The following is a 25061-nucleotide window of genomic DNA, read 5'->3' on the forward strand; positions in this document are numbered from 1 at the left end:
ATACATTGGATTGTACCCTTAGGTGTGTTTTTCAGTTCTCTGCATATTTTGGCCAATCTGCGTTTTTTTACACACATAAAAAAAATGCCAGGGCATTCATTTATTGTGTAGATATACTGAAAACAGATTTCATGCACATTTATGCAAGCCTTAATTTTGGTGTGTAATATGCACCAAAATAGGAAATACTGTGACCAAAAATCACAGGAAAAATGTTGATGTATAAGCATCCATTGAAATCAATGGGTTCCATACACTCTGTATTTAGACCTGTGTTAGTGAGCCCTTACTGTTATATGCAGTTTAAATTGGGTTCACACTGCGTTTCAGTGTGGGTCCAGTCATTTTGTCCCAAGGCTTTCATTAGTTACACAGAGACTAAAGGTGCATGTTTTAGTCGCTATTTCACAAGACTTCCATTTGATTCCATTTGTTTTGCCAGATAGAATAGCATAGTCAGCAGCGTTATTTTTTCTGATAGAAATGCTGGATAGGGACAGAAACCAAGGACTGTTAAGCAGCTAGAACCCTACATTAGACAAGAAGGGGATAGCATTTCTCTCTCAAAACTCCAGCAATCGGTCCTCTCACTTCCCAGAGGTTTGCAGACTGCTGTAAAAAGAAGAGGAGATGCTACACAATGGTAGACATTGCCCTGACCCAACGTTTGTGAGATGTGCTGCTGACATCATTTTCTAAATGAGTTAATTTTTTTAATGAAATCGAAAAATATCTCATTTTGAACTTCTAATTTGTGTCCTATGTTCTAATGTGAATAAAGTATGGTTATATAAGATTTCCAAATCATTGCATTATTTTTTTCTTTACATTTTCATTTTACACACCCATCTTTTACACATCCCAGCTTTTTTGCTTTTTACAGCTTATAGCATCTGGTGTAAAAATTAAACTAATTTCTAACACTTAGCTTGGATAAAGATAATATACTGCAGCAAAGGCAAAATCAAGAAAAGCAGAACACGTTAAATGAATTACCTTCTATGCTTATGCAGGACTTTCTCAAAGTGGTGCTGGCCCTTAAATATGCTGCACAGATGCGAATGATGCAAAGTTTAATAACTCTCCTATCTGAAAAGACTATTATTAGGAAATTATAGTACCAGTGTTTCTGATGGCGCTACATACTAATATAATATAGTGAAAGGTATGGTCCCAAATGATAGGTCCCATCATTTGATCAGGGGCGGAGCTCAGGGGCCCATTGACTGATCACATGATGGTGACATCATCACATGTAACTCACGGACTGGTGGTCGTTAGTATTTTGACAAACTGCAACCCTAACACTGACAAAGAAACAAGAACAAAAGTACTAAAATATAGATCACCTATTCCCCCAAAAGCAGGTAGGCACCTTCTTCTCTAATACAAAGTGATAATAATATTACTGAACAAGTGATAAGATCTTTATCATCAGAATTGAGAAAATCAATTCAAAAAGATTTTCAAACTGTATTTTATCTAAAGAGATAAAAGATATAGGTGACAGATGTTGCGGTGGTTCTGGGATTGCCGCCAAGCTCATAATCTGGTGCAGGTTTTACAGGTGGTTCTCCATTTTCTGGCCCTGGTGGGTGTGGTATTAGGTTGACATGCTTAGCTGCACCTGTGGGTAATTGTCATGGCTATTTAGTCTGGCTGATGCTGGACTGAATTGCCATTGAATCTTCAGTCTAGCTCTGACTGTGGTCTCAGTTAAAGCTTGGTCCTGGACCTATCATTCACCTGCTACATCTCAAAGCTAAGTTTGTGATTCCTTTCTTTTGTGTTTCTTATGTTATACCCCTGTCCCACGTAGGGTTAACTAAGGACCAAGGTACGAGGTCAGGTACATGCTTGTCAGAGCGTATTACCTGCATGTAGGCAGGTCCCCATACCTGAAGTTATTTCGATAGGGAAAGTGTTCCTATTTTTTAGTTTATCATTGTTTTGATGCAGTTTGTGTGTTTATGTACTATACCTGTGGGTTACGGTTCCAACATGTCCTAGGTGAACATGACAACAGAACTGCCCACCTGGAAGCCAAAATGGAGGTATTTTCTTCAGCGCACAACAGTCTAATTGATGCACAAAATGAATTAGACAAAGACATGGTGGCAGTTTAATTAAAGCAGTCAGATCTTTAAGATAGGGGAGGGCGAGGCAGGGTGTTCAAATAGAAACTTCTGTCATGTAGCAAAGGATGCTTTATGACCGTAAGTATTATGTGAGTTTTAAGAGAATAGGTTGTGGAACTCTGGTGATGATTCAAAGTTAATCCATGGTTGCCACACCAACAGAGATGTAACAGTTTCTTTGGAGTGTTCTGTGCACAGTTCCTCCATATGGCATATGTAGGAAAATTCCTGTTGCCATTCTGACATTGAGGGAAAAACGGTGCTTCACCAAGGGCGTGGGTTAACAGTTCTAGCTGCTGCCAGGCAAAATCGAAGTAATCCCTTCTTCTGTATACTAATCGATCCAGGCAATATGCAAAAAAGGGCCACCAGGGGGTACTGTCTATCTTTTACTTGGCTAAATTGGTTTTATGTAGAGAATACTTTGTCCCAAAAGAGCTGCAACAGGTTGCAACTCCACCGTACATGCGTCACAGTGCCCCTACCAGTTATGCAGCGCCAACATACCTCAGGTACAGAAGGGAAAATAGTATGTAGGCAACTTGGATATCTATACCACCTAGTCAATATTTTGTAACTTTTTTTCTTGCACAGCACAAGGCATGAATAGTTTGTGTGTGAAGATAAATGCCTTCTGCCAGTCATTCTGCAAGATTGTGTCACCCAGATCCTGCTCCCAGGCCTATTTGAAACTGAGTTCTGCCGTGAAGGTCTCTTGAATCAATAGGCCATTTATCAGGGCTATTGTATGTCTCAGAGGAGACTGACTCTTGGGTAAACAGAGTCTGAAAGGGTTTGGGGGAGGATGCAAAAGTACTTCTGTCACTTTGTGTAGCAAGGAAAGAATGCTGTTGGTAGATTTCCAGCCAGGAAAGATTACATCTGCTGAATCTATTTTTTAGTTCCTGGAACGACAGTTTTGAAGAACCATTAAGGATGTGGTGAACTTTTTGATCCTATCTTGCCTCCCATCCCCTAACGCGTTCCCAGGTCTCGCCCGGTGGGAATGCTAGGTTAGAAAATAGACGTGTAAAGGGGTTGTCTACTCTTCATAAGATCTATTTCTGCGTCTTTGTATCCCATAACCTGAGCGACTCTTTTAAAAGGAAGTTTCCAGGGGAGGAATTTTAGGGGGATGGAGCAGACAGCCTTCTCCAACACCACACATTTTTATGAGCAGAGTGGAAGTGTCAGTCCAAGAAATGTGTTAGGACCATTGCTCCCTGGTATAGTCTAAGGTTTGGTAGACCGGCGCCACCACTTGTTTTGGAGCGCAAAAGGGTGTAGACTCGCAGGCAGGGTCTCATGTGTCCCCACATAAATTTAATCAGAGCCATATCTCACTAAAAAGGCAGTAGGTGGCATGATAGGAACCGCCTAGAAAAGGTATAAAATGTATGAAACTTTGGGTAACACATCTATTTTAAGGTTGTCTATCTGCCAAAACCATGAGAGGTCTCTTGTGGCATGAAGAAAGGTCATCTAGTGTTCTCTCAAAGAGGGTCTGATAATTCAATGAGAATAATTTATTGTGGCCTGTAGGGACAGACACCCCCAAGTATTGGACATCTTCATTTTGCCACTTGAAGGGGAATATCTCTGAAATATTGATAGTGATAGATATGGCTCAAGTGACTTTTGAGCAATAATCGTTGTGTGCTTCTAAGCTCAAGGGGATCGCTCAAACGTTTAGCAATCTCCTTGCGCTCTGAGCAGGGGATGCAGAAGACAAGCTGTGTTCTTCATATCCTGACTGTTCACAGAGCGCTTAGCTGCTATACAGCTGTGCGCTGTGTTCTTCATATTGCACCTGTGATCAGGGAGCGGGATACAGATGAAACAATAGTATCAGCTGTATCCGGCTGTGAATTCCTGATAAGGCTGATCATTTTCTTTCAGCATTCTGAAAGACAAAGATCATGGTCTGATGTCAGACGGCTTTTGAGTGAATTTTGAGCGATAATCGTTGTGTCTAAATGGGCCTTTAGTCCTGGTTTCGCTCTATATTAATACCACACAAGGGGCTAAGAAGCAGTCAATGATAGACTAGTGAGCTCACAATGGTATAATAAGCGCATAACATTCTTCATGACATTACATGAATTCATACTACGACACAATTTCTTTCTTTTTGAAGATACAGCATTTTCTATGAACGAAAGCAAGGGACCGCAATGGGATCGAACATAGCACCTACCTATACAAATATATATATATATATATATATATATATATATATATATATATATGGACCTTGTTGAGAGAAAATATATATATATATATATATATATATATATGTATCTCATTTCTGGCCCAGGGTGGCAAAATGGTGGTGATACATTGATGACAACTACCCTCAATTTTTCTGGGGTGAGAATACAATTCCTGGATGTTCTCATCAAAAAAGAAAGTACCTGAAGACGGATATCTTCCGCAAACCCATCGATAAAAACAATCTCCTGCATTGTCAACAATCTCCTGCAACAGTTGTTATCCTAAAAACATGCTCAAATCGCTACCCTGGAGTCAGTTCTTGAGAGTACGACGCATTGTTAATGAGGAACATGTAGATATTAGAGATGAGCGAACGTACTCGTCCGAGCTTGATATTCGTGCGAATATTAGGGTGTTCGGGATGCTCGTTACTCGTAACGAGTACCACGAGATGTTCTGGTTACTTTCAGTTTCCTCTCTGAGACGTTAGCGCGCTTTTCTGGCCAATTGAAAGACAGGGAAGGCATTACAACTTCCCCCTGTGACGTTCAAGCCCTATACCACCCCCCTGCTGTGAGTGGCTGGGGCGATCAGATGCCACCCGAGTATAAAAATCGGCCCCTCCCGCGGCTCGCCACACATGCCTTGTGACTTAGCTGAGGAAAAGTGCTGCTGTAGGGAGAGCGTTAGGAGTCAGTGTAGGCTTCAAGAACCCCAACGGCCCTTCTCAGGGCCACATCTACTAGTGTGCAGTACTGTGTTAGCACAGTATTTATTTTTTTTTTTTGTCCAAAATTGGATCTGCAGAGCATTGCGCCCAGCAATAGGGACAGAAGTGGGGGTTAGGCAGGGAAAGTGTTAGGAGTTAGTGTAGGCTTCAAGAACCCCAACGGTCCTTTCTAGGGCCACATCTATCCGTGTGCAGTACTGTCCAGGCTGCTGTTAGCAGTGTTGCATATTTTTTTTTTCCCTCAAAACCGGCTGTGCAGAGCATTGCACCCGGCATTAATACTACAGGGATAGAATTGTGTAGGCAGGGCCAGAAGACATACATTATTCATTGAATACACGCAGTGGGGTCTTCCCTTTGCTAAAAAGGAAAAAAATTATATTTGGCCAGCCTGTGTCAGTCCTAAGGTCTGCGTGTACGTGTGTGCTGCGTGTACAACGTACAAAAATCAGACGCAACCAGCTACGCTTTACTGCAGCCTAGCGCCATTGTCTTTCCTGACTGGCAAATACCTGCTCTGCTAGAGTTAATAACTCTGCTACACTATACTTGTGTGACACTTTTTGAGGGCCACACCACAGATATTAAACTTCTTGTTCATTGAATATACGCAGTGGGTGCTTCCCTAAGCTAAAAAGGAAAAGAAATTATATTTGGCCTGCCTGTGTCAGTCCTAAGGTCTGCGTGTACGTGTGTGCTGCATGTACAACGTATAAAAAATCAGACGCAACCAGCTACGCTTTACTGCAGCCTAGCGCCATTGTCTTTCCTGACTGGCAAATACCTGCTCTGCTAGAGTTAATAACTCTGCTACACTATACTTGTGTGACACTTTTTGAGGGCCACACCACAGATATTAAACTTCTTGTTCATTGAATATACGCAGTGGGTGCTTCCCTAAGCTAAAAAGGAAAAGAAATTATATTTGGCCTGCCTGTGTCAGTCCTAAGGTCTGCGTGTACGTGTGTGCTGCGTGTACAACGTACAAAAATCAGACGCAACCAGCTACGCTTTACTGCAGCCTAGCGCCATTGTCTTTCCTGACTGGCAAATACCTGCTCTGCTAGAGTTAATAACTCTGCTACACTATATTTGTGTGACACTTTTTGAGGGCCACACCACAGATATTAAACTTCTTGTTTTTCATTGAATACACGCAGTGGGGTCTTCCCTTTGCAAAAAAGCGAAAACATTATATTTGGCCTGCAGGCTTGCGCCAATTTATTTCCTGCCTGGGAAATCAAATCACTGGTAATACAGCATGCTGAGGGGTAGGGGTAAGCCTAGAGGACGTGGACGTGGCCGAGGACGCGTAGGCCCAAGTGAGGGTGTGGGCACAGGCCGAGCTCCTGATCCAGGTGTGTCGCAGCTGACTGCTGCGCGATTAGGAGAGAGGCACGTTTCTGGCGTCCCCACATTCATCGCCCAATTAATGGGTCCACGCGGGAGACCTTTATTAGAAAATGAGCAGTGTGAGCAGGTCCTGTCCTGGATGGCAGAAAGTGCTTTGAGCAACCTATCGTCCAGCCACAGTTCTGCGCCGTCCACTGCTGCAAATCCGAATCCTCTGTCTGCTGCTCCTCCTTCCTCCCAGCCTCCTCACTCCACTACAATGACACCTGCTCAGGAGCGGGAACACTCCCAGGAACTGTTCTCGGGCCCCTGCTCAGATTGGGCAGCAGTGGTTCCTCTCCCACCAGAGGAGTTTATCGTCACTGATGCCCAACCATTCGAAAGTTCCCGGGGTCCGGGGGAAGAGGCTGGGGACTTCCGCCAACTGTCTCAAGAACTTTCTGTGGGTGAGGAGGACAATGACGATGAGACACAGTTGTCTTGCAGTGAGGTAGTAGTAAGGGCAGTAAGTCCAAGGGAGCAGCGCACAGAGGATTCGGAGGAAGAGCAGCAGGACGATGAGGTGACTGACCCCACCTGGTGTGCAACGCCTACTCAGGACAGGTCTTCAGAGGGGGAGGCAAGGGCATCAGCAGGGCAGGTTGCAAGAGGCAGTGCGGTGGCCAGGGGTAGAGGCAGGGCCAGACCGAATAACCCACCAAGTGTTTCCCAAAGCACACCCTCGCGCCATGCCACCCTGCAGAGGCCGAGGTGCTCTAAGGTCTGGCAGTTTTTCACAGAGACGCCTGACGACCGACGAACAGTGGTGTGCAACCTTTGTCGCGCCAAGATCAGCCGGGGAGCCACCACCAACAGCCTCACCACCACCAGCATGCGCAGACATATGATGGCCAAGCACCCCACAAGGTGGGACGAAGGCCGTTCACCGCCTCCGGTTTGCACCGCTGCCTCTCCCCCTGTGCCTCAACCTGCCACTGAGATCCAACCTTCCTCTCAGGACACAGGCACAACCGTCTCATGGCCTGCACCCACACCCTCACCTCCGCTGTCCTCGGCCCCATCCAGCAATGTCTCGCACCGCACAGTCCAGCCGTCGCTAGCGCAAGTGTTGGAGCGCAAGCGCAAGTACGCCACCACGCACCCGCACGCTCAATCGTTAACCGTCCACATAGCCAAATTTATCAGCCTTGAGATGCTGCCGTATAGGGTTGTGGAAACGGAGTCCTTCAAAGCTATGATGGCGGCGGCGGCCCCGCGCTACTCAGTTCCCAGTCGCCACTACTTTTCCCGATGTGCCGTCCCAGCCCTGCACGACCACGTCTCCCCCAACATTGTACGCGCCCTCACCAATGCGGTTAGTGGCAAGGTCCACTTAACTACGGACACGTGGAGAAGCACAGGTGGGCAGGGCCACTACATCTCCCTGACGGCACATTGGGTGAATTTAGTGGAGGCTGGGAAGAGTCAGAGCCTGAGACGGCTCACGTCCTACCCACCCCCAGAATTGCGGGCCCCAGCTCGGTGGTGGTATCTGCGGCGGTGTATGCTTCTTCCACTAAAGCACCCTCCTCCTCCTCCTCAACCTCTGTCTCGCAATCTAGATGTGTCAGCAGCAGCAGGACGTCGCCAGCAGTCGGTGTCGTGCGGCGTGGCAGCACAGCGGTGGGCAAGCGTCAGCAGGCCGTGCTGAAACTACTAAGCTTAGGAGATAGGAGGCACACGGCCCACGAATTGCTGCAGGGTCTGACAGAGCAGACGGACCGTTGGCTTGCGCCGCTGAGCCTCCAACCGGGCATGGTCGTGTGTGACAACGGCCGTAACCTGGTGGCGGCTCTGCAGCTCGGCAGCCTCACGCACGTGCCATGCCTGGCCCACGTCTTTAATTTGGTGGTTCAGCGCTTTCTGAAAAGCTACCCACGCTTGTCAGACCTGCTCGTAAAGGTGCGCCGGCTCTGCGCACATTTCCGCAAGTCCCACACGGACGCTGCCACCCTGCGCACCCTGCAACATCGCTTTAATCTGCCAGTGCACCGACTGCTGTGCAACGTGCCCACACGGTGGAACTCTACGCTCCACATGTTGGCTAGGCTCTATGAGCAGCGTAGAGCTATAGTGGAATACCAACTCCAACATGGGCGGCGTAGTGGGAGTCAGCCTCCTCAATTCTTTTCAGAAGAGTGGCCCTGGTTGGCAGACATCTGCCAGGTCCTTCGAAACTTTGATCAGTCTACCCAGGTGGTGAGCGGCGATGCTGCAATCATTAGCGTCACCATTCCTCTGCTATGCATCTTGAGAAGTTCCCTGCAAACCATAAAGGCAGCCGCTTTGCGCTCGGAAACAGAGCCGGGGGAAGACAGTATGTCGCTGGATAGTCAGAGCACCCTCCTGTCTATATCTCAGCGCGTTCAGGAGGAGGAGGAGGAGGATGAGGAGGATGAGGAGGAGGGGGAAGAGACAGCTTGGCCCACTGCTGACGGTACACATGCTGCTGGGCTGTCATCATTTCAGCGTGTATGGCCTGAGGAGGAGGAGGAGGAGGAGGAGGATCCTGAAAGTGATCTTCCTAGTGCGGACAGCCATGTGTTGCGTACAGGTACCCTGGCACACATGGCTGACTTCATGTTAGGATGCCTTTCTCGTGACCCTCGCATTCAACGCATTCTGGCCACTACGGATTACTGGGTGTACACACTGCTCGACCCACGCTATAAGGAGAACCTTCCCAGTCTCATTCCCGAAGTGGAAAGGGGTTCGAGAGTGTTGCTATACCACAGGACCCTGGCGGACAAGCTGATGGTAAAATTCCCATCCGACAGCGGTAGTGGCAGAAGGCGCAGTTCCGAGGGCCAGGTAGCAGGGGAGGTGCGTAGATCGAGCAGCATGTACAGCCCAGACAGTGCAACAGTCTTTAAGGGCCTGGCCAGCTTTATGGCTCCCCAGCAAGACTGTGTCACCGCTCCCCAGTCAAGGCTGAGTCGGCGGGAGCACTGTAAAAGGATGGTGAGGGAGTACGTAGCGGATCGCACAACCATCCTCGGTGACGCCTCTGCCCCCTACAACTACTGGGTGTCGAAGCTGGACACGTGGCCTGAACTAGCGCTGTATGCCCTGGAGGTGCTTGCTTGTCCTGCGGCTAGCGTCTTGGCGGAGAGGGTGTTTAGTGCGGCTGGGGGAATCATCACAGATAAGCGTACCCGCCTGTCAACCGACAGTGCCGACAGGCTAACACTCATCAAGATGAACAAAGCCTGGATTTCCCCAGACTTCTCTTCTCCACCAGCGGACAGCAGCGATACGTAAGCAATACGTATTATGCGCCCGCGGATGGAAGCTACGTTCTCTCTCACCATCCAAAACGGGGACATTTCTGCTTCATCAATCTGTGTCTAATATTCCTCCTCCTCCTCCTGCTCCTCCTCCTGAAACCTCAGGTAATCACGCTGAACGGGCAATTTTTCTTAGGGCCACAAGGCTCACTCATCTAATTTTTCAAAACAATTTTTAGATGTTTCAATGCTCTTAAAAGCGTTGAAACTTTAACTTGAACCAATTTTTCGTTCAACTGGGCTGCCTCCAGGCCTAGTTACCACTTAAGCCACATTAACCAAAGCGATTAATGGGTTTCACCTGCCATCTTGGTTGGGCATGGCCAATTTTTACTGAGGTACATTACTACTGTTGGTACACCAATTTTTTAGGGCCCTCACCTACAGTGTAATCATAGCAATTTGTATGTTCTTCACCTGCACTCATGGTACAGAAGTGTGTGTGGGGTTGGCCTACACTTTAGCTACATAAATGTAACTTGGGCCTTTGCTATGCTGCAGCTACTGAAATGGAACGAAGACTGCGCTCCCACTATACTGCTGCTTCGGAATTGTTACTGGGGCCTGTCTTGAGTGCTACTATTGCTGACATGGAACGAAGACTGCGCTCCCGCTATAATGCTGCTAGCGATATGTTAGTGGGGCCTGTCTTGAGTGCTACTATTGCTGACATGGAACGAAGACTGCGCTCCCGCTATAATGCTGCTAGTGATATGTTAGTGGGGCCTGTCCTAATGCTACGGCTGAAATGTTACGAATTCTGGGCTCTGCCTATACCGCTGCTAATGGTATGTCTCTGAGGTGTGGAAACAGAGGCTTCCCAAAGACATGATGGCGGCGAGGCCATTTCCCACCAACGCGGTTACTGTAAAGGTGCATATAACCACGGACACGTGTAGAGGACACGTAGTGCCTCAAAAACATCCCCCTCCTCCTCCAACAGGGAAAACAAACATTCTTGGCAAATGCCTTTGCATTGGTTCGTCTGGTGGCAGTCCAAGAATTTCACCTTTACCGACACTACAAGAGAGACCCCCCACCATCCCCCCGCCACGGCCCACTTAATCCTGGCCACATTCCGAAAACCAACAAAATAAAACCGCGCTACTAGGTCCGCAGTCACCACCACATTACCACCAATGCGGTTACTGTAAAGGTGCATATAACCACGGACACGTGTAGAGGACACGTAGTGCCTCAAAAACATCCCCCTCCTCCTCCAACAGGGAAAACAAACATTCTTGGCAAATGCCTTTGCATTGGTTCGTCTGGTGGCAGTCCAAGAATTTCACCTTTACCGACACTACAAGAGAGACCCCCCACCATCCCCCCGCCACGGCCCACTTAATCCTGGCCACATTCCGAAAACCAACAAAATAAAACCGCGCTACTAGGTCCGCAGTCACCAGCACATTACCACCAACGCGGTTACTGTAAAGGTGCATATAACCACGGACACGTGTAGAGGACACGTAGTGCCTCAAAAACATCCCCCTCCTCCTCCAACAGGGAAAACAAACATTCTTGGCAAATGCCTTTGCATTGGTTCGTCTGGTGGCAGTCCAAGAATTTCACCTTTACCGACACTACAAGAGAGACCCCCCACCATCCCCCCGCCACGGCCCACTTAATCCTGGCCACATTCCGAAAACCAACAAAATAAAACCGCGCTACTAGGTCCGCAGTCACCACCACATTACCACCAACGCGGTTACTGTAAAGGTGCATATAACCACGGACACGTGTAGAGGACACGTAGTGCCTCAAAAACATCCCCCTCCTCCTCCAACAGGGAAAACAAACATTCTTGGCAAATGCCTTTGCATTGGTTCGTCTGGTGGCAGTCCAAGAATTTCACCTTTACCGACACTACAAGAGAGACCCCCCACCATCCCCCCGCCACGGCCCACTTAATCCTGGCCACATTCCGAAAACCAACAAAATAAAACCGCGCTACTAGGTCCGCAGTCACCACCACATTACCACCAACGCGGTTACTGTTAAGGTACATATTACCAGTCTGACTGGGGCATGCAGAGACACCTTGACAGAATGAATAGTGTGTGACACATAGGTTCCCCATTGCTATGCCCACGTGTGCAGCTCCTGATGGCGGTGGCACAGGATTCTATTTCTCATTGCTTCTGTACAGCATTGTGGCCTATCGCCCCGCCACTTTTAAAGAGGGTCGCTGCCTAGCCGTGCCAACCTCTGCAGTGTGTGCCTGCGGTTCCTCCTCATGGCAGACGCACTTCTAAATAGACATGAGGGTGGTGAGGCATTACGGCAGCTGAAGGCTGCGCAGGGACACTTTGGTGTGCGCTGTGGGGGGGAGGGGGGGCGGTTGGGCAGCATGTAACCCAGGAGAAGTGGCAGTGGAGTGTCATGCAGGCAGTGATTGTGCTTTGTTGGAGGTAGTGTGGTGCTTAGCTAAGGTATGCCATGCTAATGAGGGCTTTTCAGAAGTAAAAGTTTTTGGGAGGGGGGGGGGGCCCACTCTTGCCGCTATTGTGGCTTAATAGTGGGACCTGTGAACTTGAGATGCAGCCCAACATGTAGCCCCTCGCCTGCCCTATCCGTTGCTGTGTCGTTCCCATCACTTTCTTGAATTGCCCAGATTTTCACACAAGGAAACCTTAGCGAGCATCGGCGAAATACAAAAATGCTCGGGTCGCCCATTGACTTCAATGGGGTTCGTTACTCGAAACGAACCCTCGAGCATCGCGAAAAGTTCGTCCCGAGTAACGAGCACCCGAGCATTTTGGTGCTCGCTCATCTATAATAGTTTTTGATTAGGAAATAACATTCTTTCTTAATATTTATTAGCTAATTGATAAATGTGTTGTGCCCCTGTTCATACATCCTATTAGCTGAATATAAATATCAGAATGTGATGGGACAACCTCTTTGGACCAAAATTTTAATAAATGTTCATTATTTCTATTTTTTCAGATTATATATGTGTGTCGAAACCCAAAAGATGCCATGGTGTCCTTTTACCACTTCTTCAAAATGAATCCAAACTTAAAATGTACAATAAATTGGGAAACATTTTTCAACCTGTTCATATCAGGGAAAGGTAATACAGAAGTAGGCATATAATTATTTTTTGATCTTATTCTAAGGAACTCAATTGTAGTTTTTACAGTTTTTAAAGTAGTTCTGTGCTGTGGTGACCTGGATGATCAGGTTGACTGTGTGAGGAATGGTAAGTGCTACACTTGTCACAGTGTGTTGTATCCCAGTCTGCTCAGTTGCGCACGAGTAAAATGTATGTGGTAATAGTTAGGTGCACTTGAAGTGGTCTCTGCTCCCTAGTGAGTAGATGGTAGTTTGTAGTTCCTATCCCAAGTAAAGTAAGTCCAGAGAATCATGAGAGGTAGCAGTTAAAACTCACATTAACTTGTTCCAAAAGCTTAATGGTATAACATCCAGAAGATGAAGGCACATTCCTTAGAAATTAGCAGTTCGAACACTGATGGTGGTGGCTTGAATGCTTCTCAGAATGTTTCTAGATCTCCATCCTGCAATACTGTGAATGTTTCATCATAGCCCTAGAGCAGTGGTGGAAAATCTATGGCACGCTCACCAGAGGCAGCATGGTAGTGATTACCGGCTGAAGTGCACTGGTCCCCAGTAATCACGCAGTGTGCACCTAGGATCCTCCTCCCCTGAGTCCTCTCCTCCTTAGTTCTTCAGGAGAGGACAAGGGAGGAGTGGCGCTGACCAAAAGGAGGATGTATGTATACGGGGTTGGGGGGGACTATAACTACTGGGGCTACTGAGAGGGGTTATTATTACTACTGGGGCTACTTTGGAGAATAATATTACTACTGAGATGGGTAATATTATTATTATTGGGGCTGCTGAAGGGGTTACTATTATTACTGGGGCTACTGAGAGGGGTTAATATTATTACTGGTGCTACTGTGGGGAATAATATTACTACTGAGGGGGTTAATATTACTGGGGCTACTGAAAGGGTTGATATTATTACTGGGTCTGCTGAGGGGGTTGCTATTATTACTGGGGCTACTTGTGGGGTTATTATTATTACTACTGAGGGAGTTAATATTACTACTGAGGGGGTTACTATTACTTGGGCTACTGAGAGGGGTTAATATTACTACTGGGGCTACTGTGGGGAATAATACTACTGAGGGGGTTACAATTATTACTAGGACTACTGTGGGGCTATTGTTATTACTCGGGCTACTGAGGGAGTTAATATTACTACTGGGGCTACTATGGGGTTAATATTACTACTGAGGTCCACTGTGGGGTCATTATTGTTACGGAGGCCACTGTGGGGGTCTCTTTTGTTACTGAGGCCTCTGTGGGGGTCCCTTTTGTTACTGAGGCCACTGTGGGGGACACTTACTACTGAGGCCACTGTGGGGGTCACTATTGTTACTAAGGCAACTGTGGGGGGGGGGGCACTATTACTACTTAGGCCACTGTGGAGGTTACTTTTTCTACTGAGGCCACTGTGGGGGGGGGGGGTACTATTACTACTTAGGCCACTGTGGAGGTCACTATTACTACTGAGGCCACTGTGGGGGGGGGGGTACTATTACTACTTAGGCCACTGTGGAGGTCACTATTACTACTGAGGCCACTGTGGGGGACACTTTTACTACAGGGGCTACTGTTGGGGGTCACCATTACTACTTAGGCCACTGTGGAGGTCTCTATTACTACTGAGGCCACTGTGGGGGCCACTATTACTACTGAGGCCACTGTAGGGGCCACTATTACTACTGAGGCCACTGTGGGGGCCACTGTTACTACTGAGGCCACTGCGGGGGACACTGATACTACTGAAGCCACTCTGGGGGTCACTATTACTACTGGGGACACTATGCGTGTCACTATTGCTACTGAGCTCACTGTAGGGGACACTATTACTACTGAGGCTACTGTGGGGGACATTATTACTACTGAGGCTACTGCGGGGGACACTATTATTGCCGAGGCTACTTTGGGAGACACTATTACTACTGAGGCACCTGTGGGGGTCACTATTGTTACTGAGGCCACTGTGGGGGTCCCAATTGTTATGTAGGCTATTGTGAGGGTCACTATTGTTACTGAGGCCACTATGGGTGACACTATTACAACTGAGGCCACTGTAGGGGACACTATTACTACTGAGACCACTGTATGGGACACTTTTACTACTGAGGCCACTGTGGGGGACACTATTACTACCGAGGCCACTCTGCATGTGGCAGCATACCTCAAGCTGACTTAGGGTATGTCTACACATGGTGGAAACGCTGCAGAATATCCTCAGCAAAATTTTCCATGGCAATTTCCACATCAAAAATACAGTGAAAATCCACGCTATTTGACTTATTTTTGACAATAAATCAGTTGCATATCTACAGCTGATTTCATACTATGTGACGCTCCCCCTCACCACCTCCGAAGGCTTCCCGATGTCAGTGCTTCTTGGCTTCTGGTTCCTAGTGGCCAGGTCAGGTGATACTGGTCAGGTGGGGCCACTACAGGCCACTGGGAATCAGAAGCCAGGGAGCGCTTGAGAATACAAAAGCATAAGTGTATTGTATAAAACATTACAAAAACATAATGAATTCGGTGGGAATAGAATTTCACTCCCGGAAACCACAGTTCTAGATCCCACAGATATCATTTTACATTATATATGCAAAAGGAACACTCATAATGTACCCTAAAAGTAACCTTTAAACTCTGTTCATTCCTATTTTGTGGTTTCTATTTATATAGGAAGCTCATGACGCTCCAATGGATCCATCAAATGGTGGATGCCAACAACACCTGAATGGAGTCTCTGATGGGAATATGAAAATAATATTTGTTTAATCAAAAGAAAAACCATGGGCAGCAAAATACATTTAAAAGGGGATTTCAGTATTAAAGATTTAACCTCTATTGAAAGTATGAGGTACAAAGTAAAAATCCTCAATGTAAAGCAATCAAATCTTTTTAGTTTCTCACATAACCACTCATCACTTAGTGGCACAAAAATATGAGGTTACAACCTGTAGTCCAGTTAGCTGATCAAACATGCTCAGTTCTACATTCTTTTTCATATTCCACAGGGATTTATGATCATATAAACTAAATCTCAGAAGCATTATTATTAGTGTTACAATGTACTCTAACCATCATTTTCAAATCTCTGTCTTCTTAAGCCATGGTGTATAACATCACAATATCAAATACTGAAGTATTTGGATAGTGACACAATATTCACAATTTCGCCTCTGTACGCCACTGCAATGGATTAGAAACAAAGCCACCAACATGTTATTGAAATTTAGACTTTCAGCTTTAATTCAAGGAGTTTAAGTAAAAATTGCATTAACCATTTAGGAATTACAGTATTTCATATAGTCCTTCCACTTTCACAAGCATGAGCAAGAAGCACTTTTATAGTCCATTGTAGCATATTCCTTCAAGGAACAGGCAAAGATAGGAGATAAAAAGATAAGATGAAAGGAGATAAAGGGTTAAGATATTGAATTTGCATTTGGTAGCTGTTAATGAGAACTCTCAATATCTGGGCCAAAGTGGTGTCAATGCAAGTGAAGGAGACTACAACTAGGCTGAAAAATAATAAAAAATTAATTCTCTTATGGCAGTCTTTTGACCTCAACCTGATTAAGCTTTTCACTTAGGAACATAGTATGTTAGGCTGAAGGGAGACAATGTCCATCCAGTTCAGCCTGCCCCCCCCCCCCCACCACCACCACCACCAGCTGTCATTCAATAGCTGAGAGCTGCCTCTGATTGGTCACAGTGCTCAGCTAATCAGAGGCAGCACTCATTCACCCATTCATGAATTCATGAATGGGTGAGTGAGAGCTGCCTCTGATTGGCTGAAGGCTGTGACCAATCAGAGGCAGCCCATTCAGCAGGCGGGGATTTTAAATCCCCACCAGCTGAGTACTACAGAAAGCAATTCAGGAGAACTGCTGACTGGACGCGGCTGAACTCCGGCAGCTGCAAAAAGGTGAGTATATGTTTTTTAAAATTTTTTTTTACACTTTTTTTGCATAGTTTTCAGGGAAGGGCTTATATTTTAAGCCCTTCCCCGAAAATTAATACAGCGCTTGCCGGCAGCCCATTGCTTTCAATGGAGCCGGCTGTATTGCCGGCTCCATTAACTTCAATGGGAGAACATTGTTCTTTTCTGCCACAGCTGTCACAGCTGTGGCAGAGGAGAACAATCTTTAGTATATGTTCTCAATGGAGTTGGAGCTGCTGCCGCCGGCCCCATTGAGCGCATATACAAGAACATCTATTTGTGCAGAACGCAGTTACATGGGTTCTGCGAATCGTTGTGTCATATAATCATCGGCACATCCGTATAAAAAACAGCCATGTGACCGATCCCATTACTAAGCATTGAGTCTATATATCTGCAGATCGCAAGCGCATCTGCAAATCGGCCAAAAAAACGCCCGTGTGACTGAGCCAATAATCTGCTAAAGAAAGCAGAAAAAAGGACCTACAAACAAGGGGTAAACCCAATTGATATACAGCCCTTTCAATGTGTAATATTGTATTTGTGTTTAAGGACTGCCAAGGGAAGTCAAATGATTTAATTCTGCTCTGGTCTGATACAGTGAAAAATTACCTTTGGCGCTACCCCTGGAATACATCACTGCCGAGTAACTATACTGAGCACTGACCCCTCATATGATAGGATAGTAATGGCCATGATGGAAATGGGATTATGTGCCCAAACATTATTAAAGTAAAGCCCCTGGATTGTAACTCCACACCTCTTAACGCAGGAAAGCTCAGGAGGAAGGAAAAAGCAGAGGAAATTGTACAAAAGGAGATAACTTTGCCCAGGCTCAAAATTACGCAGCACTTTTTAGAGATACTATTATGTAGCACATAAAGGGTAGAGCAAAAAGTCCTGTACTGCCAACTAGGCAGTCTACTGAATTGCTGCTTCCACCACAGAGTGTGGCATAGAACATGGAGTATTTTCATCCATCCCACAAGTGAAGCAACCCATCTGAGAGGAGTCATTTGGACAGAAGGGAATGTCTATATTCCTACGGGCTGCCAAGATATGGAAGGAAACAAAATATATATTGGGATAGCACTCCTAGAGTTGAAGACAACTCCCAGATGGGAACCAAGATGGATCTGGACTTACCCGGTGTGTAGTGGAGCCTGGATAGACTCCACTACCACCTCCACGTCCAGGTACGCCTTAATGTATTAAACACTGATGGTTTCAAAAAACCTGCTCGTCCTCCAATCCAGATGGGCTTTTCCGGAGAGCCACTGGGTGTCTGTGTTGCACTGGCTAGTAAGACCCACTGTACCAGGTTTCTTCCAAAAATAGTAAAAATATCCCGCGCTCTTTCTGAGGTGAATAATTACTCCAGGGGATGGATATTATCCAGCATCCAAACCTTCTTTATTCCAATAAAATAGTGCAATGCGTTTCATCATACACAGCGACTTTTTCAAGCACATAAATTATCCATTTTCATTACCCCTTAATAAACAAATATTAATGAATCCATAATTACCTTAAAATGCTGTCTTTCCTCCGCCCTCTTCCTTCTCATCCGCATTGTGTGCCGGCGGGATCACATAATCCTACGTGGCGTGGTGACGTAAAGACGTCCGCGCCTCACGTGACCGGCGCCTAGTGAAAGCTTGAGATAACCCTCTGTGTTGCCGTATTGGCGTCATGACGTGCACTACGTGATGATGTGTGTGTCTCACGTGATCGGAACTAAGTATACATATCAGCGTTGGGGCGTCGTGACATAATGACGTCACGGCGGCTACCATATCACGTGATCGGCGATTGAAGCGCAGATTTGGAATGCTGAATACTTAACCATAGGTTGCTGGATGACTATTCAGAGGGGGAGGAAAGATAGTCGGTTTATGGGGCAGTTATAAATGAGATTACTAAACAATCATTTCACTACCAATATAGAATGTGGCTGCATGAGCGCCATAGCCCTTAAGCGTTCATTGCCCATCCCATTGCTTATGTTAACCCCTACTGATAAAAATGCAATATCATATAAAAAGAGATGTAATCATAAATATTATTTAAAAAAATCTCCTATACTTCCTAAAACAATGAGGATCATTGTTACTGTTCTTAATGATTTATATACATATTTGTGATTGATCGATAAAAGTAATAAACCATTTGCTAATAAATATAAAAGATTATATGGAATAAAATTATTCACATAACATATGTTCATAGATATAAAATTCACCCTACTCCCTTGTTGAATGTACAGAAAAAGTTCATATCCCATATATTAGTGTATAGATATCAAAAGGCCTCTTTATATACAGATAAATGTTATTGATGTAATTATTCTATAGTTATAATTTTTCCAATATTTCATTAAGGCCATTCGGTACGAGAGTATTCATTCTAAATATCCAATACATCTCCTTTTCTCTTAAATGCTGTATGGATTTGGAGTGTATGAATTCAAAAGGAGTGACCCTGAGTCATTCACTATTGTTGTTGTGATGCAGTGAAAAGTGCCTAGATACACTATGTTTCATATAACCTTTTTTAATGTTGCTCCTGTGATTATTAATTCTTTCCCCGAGAGTGTTAATGGTACTTCCTATATATCTTGTTCTGCAGAGGCATTCCAGCATATAAATGACTGATTTAACACAACAGGTCATACGTTGTTTAATCTTGAATATCTCTCCATTATGTAACTTTACTTCCATTCTTCCTTTTTCTATATTGGAACATTTGCACTTTTTTTTTGTGGTTGTGTACAGAGACCACCGTAAATTATGGAAGTTGTGTTGCTGATGCTTCCCTGATGATACGATCACAAGAGTTTACTGATGGGACAGGTGCCCTGTTTCTTATTAAGTACTACAAAGGTTGTGTGATGAATCGGGACCATGGCTATTGAATTCCCTCACCTCCTTATCCTAGCAGTTGCAGCTCATCCGTCAGCTGCAACAGATGACATGGCCTTTTTCTTCTCAGTCTAGGGTAACTGCTTCTTGTAGGATGTGTGTACTCTAGAATGCTCGGGTCCTCGTTATTCGAGTCGAGCTTTTTGTAAAATTTGAGAGCTCTATTTGAGTAACGAACCCCATTGACTTCAATGGGAGACTCAAGCATTTTTGTATGGGACCCGCCGGGTGCGAAGCTTTTTTTTAAATGGGTTCTCTCTCTCTCTCTCCCTTTCCCTCTTCCTCTCTCTCCTCCGCCCAGCCAGCCAAAAAATTGCTGTTGACGTGCGCAGCGTCACAGCGGAGAGGGGCCGAAGCTGGGGCGGGGTCGAACACGGCGTGATACTCGCTCGAGTAGCAAGCATGATCGAGTACGCTAATACTCGAACGAGCATCAAGCTTGGAAGAGTACGTTCGCTTAAATCTAGTGTACACTCAACCACTTAAAGAGACAGCACATGCACCCAGCTTTCTAGTCCCTAGCCAATCCAGACAGACTCTTCTCCATTGATAGATGCCTAAAAATTTAGTCTGACCACAATCACTGAGTTCTCTCAGTTTCTCCTTAAAGCTTGCCCAGCTTTATGGGTGACTTTTCAGAATAAGCTGCTGTGTGTTCATAAGCTATAACACTATATCTGACCTTTTATTGAGTTGTGTTTATCAGCAGTTTTCCCCACTGCAGGCTGTATCTGTACTTTTCAGTTTTCTTTGAGATTGCAGGAAAATACTGCTGCTACAGTATTTCTATATGGACTGCACATGGAGAAAACAGATGCTGTACCCTAACTCTCTATAGCACACACAGAGAAATAACATCATTATGAAAGAATATTGTACAGCAGGACTGAGCAGTGTAGATGTGATTCCAGTAACAGTGAGACAGTAAATCACTCACCAATATCTCTAACAGCCAGGTCTTTGACTCTCTACTTCTGTGTTCCATGTCTCCAGCAACTTATGTGGTGTTACATTCATGCAAATTTATCCACCTGGCCTGCACAAATGAAATAGTAAAAGGGTCACACCAAGACATATAACAGGAAGCGGCCCCTCAATCTATAGGTAGTCTTATCTTCCTGACAGAATGACCCTGTGCTTCGCACCTAAGGGCCTAGTCTGTCCCTAGATGGAAAGAAGAAAAGAGGACAGAACTAGACAGATGTAAGATAAGCCACATAGGTTAGGTACTCAACATACAGATGTCCACATGTTTCTCATGCACGACAGATAAGGATAACACGCAACAGCAAATAAGACCTGGATTCAGGCGTCCGCACACCATCTGACAGAAGGGAATTAATTCAAACCAGGCATCTGCACAACAATGGACATAAGGAAATTAATTCTGACTAGGCGTCTGCCGACCGATGGACGGAAGGGGATTTATTCAGACCAGGCGTCTGCACATCTGCAGTATCAGTAATAGTACTTGCAAGCAAAAAGACAATCAGAAGTTTGTCACTTATCACTCTAATGACAGAAACCGCAAAAGTAAATCTGCACTTTGAAAATCAAACACATTAGGCCCTTAAAACCATACAGAGCTCTAAAGTAAAAGGGATTCACAAAGTTTAGAAAACTTTCTGCATTTATAATGATACATTTAATCTTATTTTACAGTCATAGGTGGTTCGTGGTTTGATCATATTAGCGGCTGGTACACGCACAAAGAAGATTTTAACATACTATTTTTGAAATATGAGGAAATGAAAAAGGTAATTATTGGTTTATTAGATGATAACAAGCTGTGCAGTATATAAAGTGAATTTGACAACTATAGCATCCACTTGGAATTTACATCTATGTTAGGACTTCATGGCCAAATACAGCAAATCAGTCTCAATTGTCATGCCTAATTCTCTATTCTCAGCCCAATAAGAGCATAAGGCCTCTTTCGAACGGGCTACAAAACACATGTATGTGCAGCTAATGGTTTCCAATGGGTTCTTTCAGACTACAAAACATCTTTCATGTGAAAGAACCCATTGGGAACCATGGGCTTCACATACATGCGTTTTGTACCGATGTCACATCTCGCGATTTTGTGGCCCCTGTAAAAGAGGCCTGAGGCTGCTTCCACATACATGATTTTCTCTCACAATTTTGTTACACTCCCACAGTGCTACAAATCGCATGTATGTAGAGCCCATGATTTCCTATGAGTTCTTCCACACAAGTGATGTTTTGTAGCCTGCGACATTGAAAGACTACAAAATCGCAGCATGCTGTATACAGCCGCAATTTTTGTAGCCCATGTTTCCCTATGGAGCCTTTCTATGTGTTGCACAGCATCGCGCGAAAACGAGGTTTTCGTGTGATGTGATGCAACTTTTGCAATAGGAAATCCTGCTGTAAAAGCCCTAAACTAAGCCCTAGCTGCATAAAAAAAGAAATAGATCACCTATCTGACACTATTATCTTCCCGCGCATCTCCCCTGAAGCTTCCCCGACAGTTGCTTTAAGTTCTCCTGCAGAGCTTCCTGGTTGGGAGTTGAAAATACCCACCTCCAGGAAGCTCTCCCTCTGATTGGCTGAACCGCGTGCTCGGGAACCAATCAGAGCCAGCGCTCAAGGAACCAATCACAGCCTTTCATTGAATCATTTTAACTTTTTTATGATTTGTAAAATTTTATTCTTATTTTTACTTTTTCTTTTTAATCCCCAGAGGGGACAACAACTTGCAATGCTTTGATCGGCAGGCCGCATATGTGCTATCTTTTCCGGTCGGCCGATTTTACAGGCCGGAAAATTGCCCATCTTAACAAATGCATTGGAATCCAATGCTTCAGATGATCGTGATTTTCGGCCGCGATAAAACATTCGTGAGAATAAGGCCTTATTCTCATATCTGTATGTTTTGTGGTTATTAATTAATGTCTGTTTCAGGACCTTCGATCTGCTGTACTGAAAATATGCACATTTGTGGATATAAAGCTCAATGAGAAAGACATAGACACCGTGGTGGAAAAAGCAACTTTTAAGAACATGAAAGAAGATCCTCTTGCTAATTACACTTTCATTCCAAGTGACTTCTTAGACCATACTAAAGGAAATTTTCTACGTAAAGGTAAAGTAAAATGAAAGGGATTGTTTGAGAATTGAAGAAAAAAAATCAAACGTAAAAAAATTAAAAAGAAACAGCAGTTACCTCTTAAATCTCCACCAATCTAGGACTTAAACTGATGTGTTCCCCTGGCAATCTTTCTATATAGGCTGTGAGGAATGATGCGCTATAACGGCTCAGGAGTAATGTGGAGAACATACTGGGATCACTGCTGGCTGGGCATGTTTATGGGGAGAGTGGTATAAACTGTTTCCAGACAATTCTGATAATGAATGAAGTCCAAACTTTCCTTTAAAGAATCATAGAATGGTAGAGATGGAAGAGACTTCCAGGGTCATAAGGTCCAACACTCTGCTCAATGCAGGATCACTAAATAATGCCATTCAGATGTCTGCCCAGCCTCTGTTTGAAGATTCCTTTCAAAGGAAAACTCACAACCTCCCATGGACCTGTTCCACTCATTGATCACCCTCACTGTCAGAAAGTTTTTTCTCTAATATCTAATCTTAGTCTGCCCCCTTTTAGTTTCATCCCATTGCTTGTAGTCCTTTCTTGTGCAAATGGAAAAAGGCTGATTCCTCTGCACTGTGACAGCCCTTCAAATATTTGTAGACAGCTATTAAGTCTCCTCTCAGCCTTTTCTGCAACTTAAACATTCCTAATATGGTTTGAATGTGCTCCAGTTTGTCTATGTCTTTTTTAAATTGAGGTGCCCAGAACTAAACAGAGTATTTACCTTACGTGATCTAAACTCTATGGTTCTCTTAAAACATCCCAGAATTGTGTTTGCCTTTTTTGCTGCTGCATCACACTGTTGACTCATGTTCAGTCTGTGAGCTATTAGTATACCCAAGTCATTTTCACATGTGCTGCTTAGCCCAATACCTTCCATTCTGTATGTGCTTTTTTCTTGCCCAGAGGTAAGACTTTGCATTTCTCCTTGTTAAATACCATTCTGTTTGTTGCTGCCCTTTGTTTATGCTTTTCTAGATCTTTTTAAATCCTCTGTCAGGAATCAAACCAGGAACCTCTTGCACTCCAGCTGGCAGCTTTCTCATCTGAGCCATCCAGGTCTATGGACAGGTTCCCCTATATACCTTGACCTTGTTTCCAGATGCTACCATCCAGCCCCTATTCTAGCTCTATCTGTTGCTGATTAAGACTCACAATAAAAGCCTGGCCCTGCCACTGTCTCCTTGCGTGATTATTCTACTCCACAGCATTGACTGATCAAGCTTCACTTCTGCCTGCTACTCTGCTATTGCTACCAGACCTCCTGATACCGCCTTTGGCTTCCCTTCTGACTATGTTATCTGCCTCATCCATCTGTACTGCAAACCGAGACCTGCCATTGCTGACTCCTGGCTCTTTCCTGACTATTCACCAGACCTGCGGTTACTACTCCTGAGCCTCCAATCCAGTCTGAAATTGCTAGGCTCGCTCTTCTCTCTCTCCTTGTTAAATACCATTCTGTTAGTCACTGCCGACTGTTCAAGTTTTTGTAGATCTTTTTGAATCCTCTCTCTCTCTCTTCTCTAGTGTTAGCTATCCCTTTTTGCTTTGTGTCATTGGCAAATTTGATCAGCTTTCCCTCAATTCCCTCCTCCAGATCATTTATAAAAATATTAAACACTGTACTCCACTTGACAGTCTTGTTGTACCCCACTTGACACATTCTTCCATTTGGATATGCAGGCATTCATGACCACTTTTTACGTATGATCACTCAGCCAGTTATGAATCCACCTAACATATGACTTGTCAATCCCATAATTGGTAATTTTTTCAATAAGGATGGTATGAGATACTCTGTCTAATGCTTTACTAAAGTCAAGATCTAGCACATTTTCCTGATCAACCCAGATGGTGATGCTTTCATTGAAAGAAATTAGATTAGCCTGGCATGACTTTTTGTTACAAACCCATGCTGGGTCTGGTTAATTACTCCATTCTCATCCAAGTACTTGCATATATGCTGTGTAATAATTTGTTAGATCATTCCCGCTATAGAAATCAGGCTCTCTGAGTCCATTCAAATTTGCCTTTTTGAAATCCAACCTTGAGGTCTGAGTCAGGTTTTCCTCCCCTTGTTATCCAAAATTCAAGGATAGCATGATCACTGACTCCTAAGGTCCAAGCCACCCTTACTTCCTTAACCATTTCTTCCCTGTTTGTAAGAATTAGGTCCAAGAAAGCAGATCCCCTTGTTTTTTCTTCTGCCTTTTGGAGCATACCTTTATCAGCAAGAGCAGATAGGA

At 44.9% G+C, this 25061-nt stretch overlaps 1 protein-coding gene across 1 annotated transcript in view; it reads left to right on the forward strand.

The window, feature by feature from the left end:
• Window positions 1-2048: 2048 nt before the first annotated feature.
• Window positions 2049-25061, forward strand: part of LOC136580098 (amine sulfotransferase-like) — a 35274-nt gene continuing 12261 nt past the window's right edge. Inside the window, exons 1-4 of the mRNA XM_066580399.1 lie at window positions 2049-2054; window positions 12714-12840; window positions 21360-21454; window positions 22626-22806. Of these exons, the coding sequence (XP_066436496.1) occupies window positions 2049-2054; window positions 12714-12840; window positions 21360-21454; window positions 22626-22806 (409 nt within the window). The remainder of the gene's footprint in view (window positions 2055-12713; window positions 12841-21359; window positions 21455-22625; window positions 22807-25061) is intronic.

This window comes from Eleutherodactylus coqui, chromosome 1, assembly GCF_035609145.1.
Source record: "Eleutherodactylus coqui strain aEleCoq1 chromosome 1, aEleCoq1.hap1, whole genome shotgun sequence".
Classification (NCBI taxonomy): domain Eukaryota; kingdom Metazoa; phylum Chordata; class Amphibia; order Anura; family Eleutherodactylidae; genus Eleutherodactylus; species Eleutherodactylus coqui.